At 34.6% G+C, this 8,665-nt stretch overlaps 1 protein-coding gene across 1 annotated transcript; it reads right to left on the bottom strand.

Moving 5' to 3' along the window:
- Positions 1 to 1,162: 1,162 nt before the first annotated feature.
- On the bottom strand, positions 1,163 to 8,312 carry LOC140062434 (G-protein coupled receptor 54-like). The gene is made up of 3 exons (XM_072108653.1): positions 7,784 to 8,312; positions 5,050 to 5,185; positions 1,163 to 2,040 (listed from the first exon to the last, which is right to left on the bottom strand). Exons 1-3 carry the CDS (start codon positions 8,120 to 8,122, stop codon positions 1,391 to 1,393), a joined length of 1,125 nt encoding a protein of 374 aa, XP_071964754.1. The 5' UTR covers positions 8,123 to 8,312; the 3' UTR covers positions 1,163 to 1,390.
- Positions 8,313 to 8,665: the final 353 nt, after the last annotated feature.

Here is an 8,665-nt window from a genome sequence, read left to right on the forward strand (position 1 = left end):
ACGTCAATGTTTCGTTTTCACGCGGCGACGTACATATCGGTGTATATCCGCGTGGAGCGTCGTGGGAACGAAACATTAACGTTAAATGTTATTTTCCGTTGCCGGACCGGAACCGTTCAATTCAATTCAAAAAACATTTATTTTACTCCATAGCAATACAATACAAAATAAAATAAAAGAAATTGTAATAATGATAAAGATGATTGTTAGATATACAAATGAAAAGAGAATTTTAGAAAATTGGCCATGGAAGAAGGCATAATCCCGAGAAGATATGGAAATATTGTGCTGGGTATGCCTATGCCACAGAACAGGTGTGAAATAACCTTAAAAGTGTTCTTTGAAACAAATGGTGTTCTTTTTCGCTCTGAATGACCTAAAATACTAAACTAAGTACAACATTTATCAAATTTCTAATAATTACTTCCATATAAATAGTTATTATATGAATATTATACACCGTACATCACTCAATGAATTTAGAGGAGGGTGTATCAGGCGTTTATTATTATTACATTTATTTACCCAGGGTAGCCCAAACAGTTAAAAACTGGTTTCCATTGGGGCCCTGCATTTTACGTTATTTGAAGGTAACGTTGCTCCTCTCTACAAATTGGATTTGAAAACACTTACAGAAGTCTCGGTTCTCAAGTCAATATGCAAATTGTTCCATATATTTGTCCCACTTACACAAAAACTCGTGAGGTAACTTTCCTCTTTCGCAAAAGGGACCTTCAACTTCATAATTGTTGACTGCCTTGTTTCACGAGTTTGAGGTAATGGAGTGAATAGATTTGTCATGCCTTGGGGTAAATAAGATTTATTTTAACAAACGGACCCTTTATATAAATATCCCTCATTTAAGCATTTTATCTAATTGTGAAATTGTAATAGTTTCTTCGATCATAGTAGAACAATCTATACAAGAGGTATACAATTTATCGATAGATTCATTTTTAAATTTTCATCAATTAACATCTGCACCTGCGTGAACTTATTCCTTAAAATATGATAATATATTCTCTCGAGCTTTAATTTATATATATATATATATATATATATATATATATATATATATATATATATATATATATATATATATATATATATATATATATATATATATATATATATATATAATGTCTTTTAAATTTGATGCCATCATAATATTTAAACACGCAGGACATTACTACTATCGTCTATTTTCAAAGTGAGCACTTTTATTTGCTCATTATGATTGGATGACAGAATACAATTATACGTCGCGGTAAGGTTTCAACATTGATGAGAATTATTTGTTCCACATAATACGCAATTATGTGACTACAATAAACCTAAATACTCGTCAAGGGGCGGTTATCTTGCCGTCTAAAATCTCTGATTATGCCATTCAGATTAGAGTACTTGCTGTTGGCGAATCAGGTCGACGTTTTGAAGTCTTGTGATACACTGTACTGTAAGTTCTTGCCAGGCGTATGCGAGCTTTTTTACCGAATGTGACGCACTTACATATAGTTCGTCTACCAAACAAAAGTTCTTTGAAACATTGGCGAAAGCTGGCTCCTACTAACGCGTAGATAACTGGATTAAAGAAAGCGTGCGCATAAATAAGACAACTGCAAAATACTCGAATATGCGCCTTAATTGCACTAGAAGTTTGATCAAATATCATCCACAGATTAAAAATATGAATTGGGGCCCAACAGACACCAAACAACAGCACAACTGTTAATACCATACGAGTTGCGCGCCATTTTTGTGCAACCGTGCTTGCTGTCTGAGACTGTCCATCTGATAACGCCTCGTCCTCTGGTTTGAACTGCCTTAAACTCCATAGCAACTTCAAAATCAACACATAGCATACAGTAATAACAACCAAAGGAATGACGTACGTCATTATTATGGAATAGATAGTGTATCCTTTGTCAAACTCCTCACTAGGAAAACTGGGCTGACAGCTTTTAGTATCTGCTTGGTAGTGCCACCTAAGAATCTCCACTTTGTAGTACATTGCCGGTGGTATGTGCAACAACAATGATACTATATAGATAAACAAAAACAGTTGGTTAATTTTTACACTCTTTTGTCCTCTCGCCTTAAAATTAAATACAACACATTTTCAATTGTTAAAACATAGGAAAATAATATGTGTAAATGTGATAACATTACGAAAAATTCCAATAAAATAACTTTTTAAATTGATTTAGCTTACTTGCTTTGCACTATTTCTGCTGACGAAAAAATATTAAGGAATAATGTTGTTGCAATGGCTTATATTTTATAATAAACAATAGACAATTTTAAAACCGGAGCTAGCCTTTAAACTAAACAAATAGAGTAACTTATGATAGACTGCAATATTCTACAGATGCCGAGAATAGAAAATGTTTAGTTCAATGTTCAACTAAATCTATGACATCTTATCTGGGTCTGATACTGTCGACGGCAATATTAGTAATTCTTTCAAATGTCTAATAGGTATACAACAGGGTTCGCCACTCTCGTCCTTTTTATTTAATGTTTTTATTAATGATTTGAGTGAAACATTAAATGAGGAAGGCGACGAGCATAGAATCCAAATAGGAAATCTAAAAATTAATCATTTACTCTATGCAGATGACCTTATGTTATTTGGTGATACCGTTTATGGTCTACAATATTATTTAAACAAGTTATCTACCTATTGTACAAGATGGGAAGTAACTGTCAATGTTAACAAGAGTAATATTATGGTGTTTAAGAATGGTGGTAATCTTAACAAATTTGAAAAATGGAATTACAATGGAAATACAGTTGACATTGTCAAATCCTTTAAATATTTAGGAGTTGTTTTCAACTCAAATGGTAATTGGAATAAAGCCAAAGAATACAATTGTCAACAAGCTAATAAGGCTTTGTTCACATTAAAAGGATTGACCCATAGACGTTTTGGTAACCTCCAAGTTAATATATGGAACCATATATTTGATGTTAAGATTATGCCAATCTTACTTTATGGTAGCGAAATATGGGGTTTAAATGATATATCAGTAGAAGAGAAAGTTCATCTAAGATTCTGTAAATACATTCTAGGAATAGGTAATTCTGCACCAAGTGTTGCAGTGAGAGGAGAATGTGGAAGATTCACTATCCAAATTCAAATTATCATTAATATAATTCGTTATTGGCTTAGAGTAATCCAAATGGATAATGACAAATTTATTAAACAATGTTATGATTTTCAATATAGAAAAGCTCAAAGAAATGAGCAAAGTTGGGCCAATGACGTAAAACAAATACTATGCATAAATGGATTTGGTAACATATGGTACTCACAACAGGTTAATAATATATATACTTTTATTTCAAATTTTAAACAAAGGCTTACAGACATTGAACGACAGAAATTCTACGAAGATACTAGGCTACACTCTAAGCTCCAATATTACAAGCACGTTAAATATAAGTTTGGAATTGAAGAATATCTAACAAAAGTAACAAATTACAAACATAGACAAATTATGACTAAGATACGACTAGGAATTTTAGAATTAGAAATTGAAAAAGGAAGATGGAATTGTATAAATAGAAATGAAAGATTATGCAAATTATGTGCTTTACAATCAATTGAAGATGAATATCATTTCACTTTAGTTTGTCCATTTTATTCAGATATTAGAACTAAATATATGTTTTCCTTTTATACAAACAACCCAACTAAATTAAAATATATTTATCTTATGTCTGCCACAAATACTGATCTTATTGTTAAACTTGGAAAATATTTATTTTTTTCATTTAAACGTAGAACAGAATTTTTAAACGCACTCAACTGATATTTATTTAATATTGTATTACATTGTATATTATTTGGGCCAAAGGCCATATATAATAAATGTTTCTTGGATCTCCAAGAAAGAAAGAAGATACTTGTATTCGTGCATATCAGGTATGCGAACGCCTGATTTATTCTCATTAGAAAGTAGTACGTGTACTGAAGATTAATAACAATGCTAACCCAGTAAACATTTTGTTCTTGTTCAAGTAGTAGTAAAGACAAACAACAAAATGTCAATTGTCTAGGATTAATTTAGGCCTATTAAAGAGGCTTAAATGATAATTCATACGATTTTCTGCATTGCTCCATCAGAAGTTTTAAAGTTTCATTAAGCTAAGAAATAAATAGACATTTATGGATATAGACTGAAATTATTATTTTTTATTTTGAACTATTAACCTTCATAAAAAGAACAACCGTCGTATTTTGTACACAATCAATTTATGGTAGCGTAGTTGAAATTCCGAATGCAAATTGTACAAACACACGTGATTAATGATTCCTAATGAGATAAAATGTCTACCATTTTGTAACGACAATAGCGAACCAATGTATCTTGTATATTAATCGTTTTACTATTGTAATTCGACAGAATTGTTTACCAAACCATTATTGGATCAGTTTAAATCCGTCTGCGACTTTACCATTCCAACTTTTTTTCCTCAGGGTTCACTACAGTTTACAATGGCGGTTTCTTTACGTATTTGCGTTGAATTATATTGATATGTGGAAAACTTCAGTAATCTTTCATTTATCTAATCACTATTTTTGATATTGTTATTAGCATCTTTATGTTTATTATTGTTTTTATTATCATTGCCGTCGTACATTTTAATTTGTACGCTATGAAGTACAGAAATTATATTATAGCCGAATCTATTCGAAAGCTTAAAAACGTTTATAGTCGTCATTATTATCATCATCAGTAAGTCCTCTGACCGTTTTACGATGTGATATACTTTTCTTTCATTATAAGCTTTGAATCGCGGCACTAATTCAAAGATGCTTAGCTATAGACTTATCAGTGGATCAATATAAAGTACCAAATTTCTTATAGGAGATGTGTCGTTTCTACATCTACGCCAAATTTGAAAATCTCTGACACTTTCAGTCAAATGAGCACGCCGATTTATTGATAAAAGAATTATTTGGCACGTGTGAAGTCTTCAAATAATAATTATTCCGAAGGTGCCACAGACCGATGATTATTGTAATATAGGTATACAACTTACCAATCCAAATCATAGCTACGACCATCGACACTCTACCCGTCGTTCGTTTGAAACGTGATGTTAGCGGGCATTGAATGACGTAAAGTCGGTCAAGCGTCATCATTGTTAATGTTGTACATGATGCTTGGACACTTACCTGTAATATATATAAAAAAAATAATCAAGTGTGTTGGCTATTATACTGTAACATTTATTCAGAAATTATATTATCTTTTACATTATTTTAAAGGAGAGAAAATATATCAATTATACATTTAATAGTGTTCGTAAAATGGAGGCAATTCCGATGCAGTCGACAGTCGTAATAAAGCAAGTTTCACATAGAATCACAGAGAAAATAATATTGATCAAACTGAATGTGAGAATACTTCCTTCGTCGTATATTATTTATATGGTTGCATTGGTATCTTGTATTACGTAAATTCACATATAATTTATGCAACAACGTAGACTTGGCGCGTACCCCTGATCGTCACTCTATAATAAGTTGCAACGTCACTTTTGCTATGTACCATCAGTTAAGCTTGGTTCCTACTAAGACATAATGTAAGGACATAAACGCAACGCAAGTAATTTTACCAATCACAGGCGATGGATTATTCGAACCGTCTATTGTTATTGGAAAATAACTCGCTTGCGTTGCGTTTACGTCCTTGCGTTGGGTCCTGTGTAAAGCTTGGTTCCCACTAGCGACGCAACGCAAAGACGTAACGTAACGTAAGTGATTTGACCAATCACAAGCGACTGATTATTGGAACAGTGGCTTGTCATTGGTCAACTCGCTTTCGTTGGGCGTAAGTCCTTGCGTTGCGTCTCTAGTGAGAACCACGCTTTATCAAACGTTAGCTGAGTTCGTAAGGACCTAAGCCCACCGGAATATTAGGATAGCACTAGAAACATAACGCACCTCCATAATTTGACGAATCATGCGCAAGCGATGGAGTATTCAAACTGTCGCTTGTCATTGGTCAACTCGCTTGCGTTTCGCTTATACGTCCAAGTGGGACCAAGCTTAAAACTAGAACGTAACGCAAGGACGTAAACGCAACGCAAGCGTTTTAACCAATAACAAGCGAAGTTATAGACAGTTAGCAATCACAAGCGAATAAGCCATCGCTTGTGATTGGTCAGTTCACTTGCGTTGCGTTACGTCCTTGCGTTGCGTCGCTAGTGGGAACCACTCTTTAGTTTCACCATTACGTAACTTTGCCTATTTCTAGTTTTGCAATTTGACTTTGAGTAATAACCATTACGTAACTTTGCCTATTTGTAGTTTTGCAATTTGACTTTGAGTAATAAAACCTTCGCTTAAAACTAATTAATATAATGAAACGGAAATGTCACGAGGAGATACTTCATTGTTTAAATTCAAATTGTCTTATCATTTCACTTGCCGTTATCATCATTATTTATATTAATCTCAATTTAGAAATATCTGGAACATAGTAATCAGAAATAGTTTACAGAAATACAGCATCATCGAGACTTATAATTATTATGAACTAATTATTGATCAATGATGTAATGGTCGTAGAAACGGTAGCCGACCCAAGGATTCTGGATCATGGAATCGCCTTCCAAAAATGGAAGAGATCATTGATATATCATGGCCTTTACTATAACGTACGAAACTGTATGATTAAGCGTGGTTACCATAAAGCGTGGTTCCCACTAGAACGCAACTCAACGTAACGCAGCGACGTATCAACGCAAAGTGTTGTGTTGCGTAATCACAACGATTGTGCTGCAAACATCGCTACGAGAGTTTGCGTCGATACGTCGCTGCGTTACGTTGCGTTTAGTGGGAGCCACGCTTTTCCCCCGCCTGCGTGAAATCAAACCTGTGATTTTTGCGGCACAGTTGGGTCGTCGGTTCCCACTTGTGATTACGCAATACATCACTTTTCGTCGATACGTCGCTGCATTGCGTCCTAGTGGGTACCAAGCTTTAGAGAGACGCAACGCATGGACGTAGACTAGTTTTTCCATGGTTCGAATCACGTACGTGGAACTTACGTCTTTGCGTTGCGTGCTAGTTGTTAAAGTATATTCACGTTTGCATGGTTTACGGATTGTTACGTATACTATTTCGTTAAAAATTGTCGTTACGTTAGTGGTATAATTATTATTGCGTTCATGGCTAAAGCAACGTAACGCAGTGACGTATCGACGCAAAGGGCTGTATTGCGTAATCACAAGTGCGAACCGACGACGCAACAGTGCTGCAAAAATCACAGGTTTGATTTCACGCAGGCGGGGAAAAACACAATAATTGGAAGGGCATTTCCTTACGTTTGCGTATGTTGTGTTAAGTTGCGTCGCTAGTGGGAACCACGCATTAGGGTTACTTGGTTATTACGTTGGTTGTTGAATTATGTTTGAGCGTAGGTGTTACATTTCTAATACCTTAGTGTATATATTGTTTTGTTCGCGGTTCACACTTGTACGCAACGTACTGACGTAGATAACGCAGGTGAATTGGCCAATGACAAGTGACACTTTAGATGATCCACGCGTCATGGTTGGTAATATATTTTAACGGTGCGCTTACGTTTTACGTTGCGCTTACGTCCTAGTGGGAACCAAGCTTACTATAGGTAATAAAGTTAAATTGTCGTTAATACGTTTCTAGTTTATGATATGAATCATAATACAGTACGTGAATTGACAATGCTGATGATTTCATGATAATAATACTTACAATAAAGATTGTATAATCAAGCAAATTACTTACGTGTTGAACATATGCGTTAAGTTTGCACATAAACTCTCCCATAATCCAATCTGGCAGCGCGTATATCACCGAGATAGAAGGCGCACAAACTATAATAAAGAGCAGATCACATACAGCTAAGTTCAAAATATAAAAATTGGTTACAGTGTGCATTGATCGAAAGCTTACAACTATGTATATGACAATACAGTTAGCAGAGAGAGCAAGGAACGAGATAACTGCAATGACGATTGTAATAGCTATACTGTTTGTTTGTACAGGATATTCGTATGTTGGAAACGTAGAATTCTCGTCCAAATAAACCCAGTAGTAAGACACGGACTCATAATCTTCAGCCATGTTTATGAACTAGAATTTCTGCTAGTATAATTGAATTCGTATCTGCTTCATTAAAACAATATGCCACGTCGGATGTTTTCTTTCTGGTTGACGTAGACCGTCTTAGGTGTTCATCTCGATAATGTTCAGGAAAAACTGCAAGTCCAGCGTCCCGGTAATGTTTTGCTCCTCGTCTGCCGTGTAGGTACAATTGTTCCAATCAGCTGGAAAGAAGTGAAAATCACCGCGAAGACCGTAGAGTATCATCCAGGAAAGTAATTCTGTGCTCGTAGCTCATTGGCTAAATATCTATCGATGTAGTCAAATTAGTTTTAGCAGCCTACTCACATGGCTCAGGATGTTACAAGTGAAAATAAGCCATCGATTGTTAATCCAAATCGTATGCACAATTATGTTTCGCGCTGTTTAGGCACGTGACAACGTGAACCATTACTCAAATTCGTACCCAACAAATTAGTGTTTATCCAGATTATATTATACGGTAATACAAGTATTATATAATTGTCTCTATATAATTATTAGATAATGCACGGTTGATTAAAA

This window comes from Antedon mediterranea, chromosome 11, assembly GCF_964355755.1.
Source record: "Antedon mediterranea chromosome 11, ecAntMedi1.1, whole genome shotgun sequence".
NCBI lineage: Eukaryota > Metazoa > Echinodermata > Crinoidea > Comatulida > Antedonidae > Antedon > Antedon mediterranea.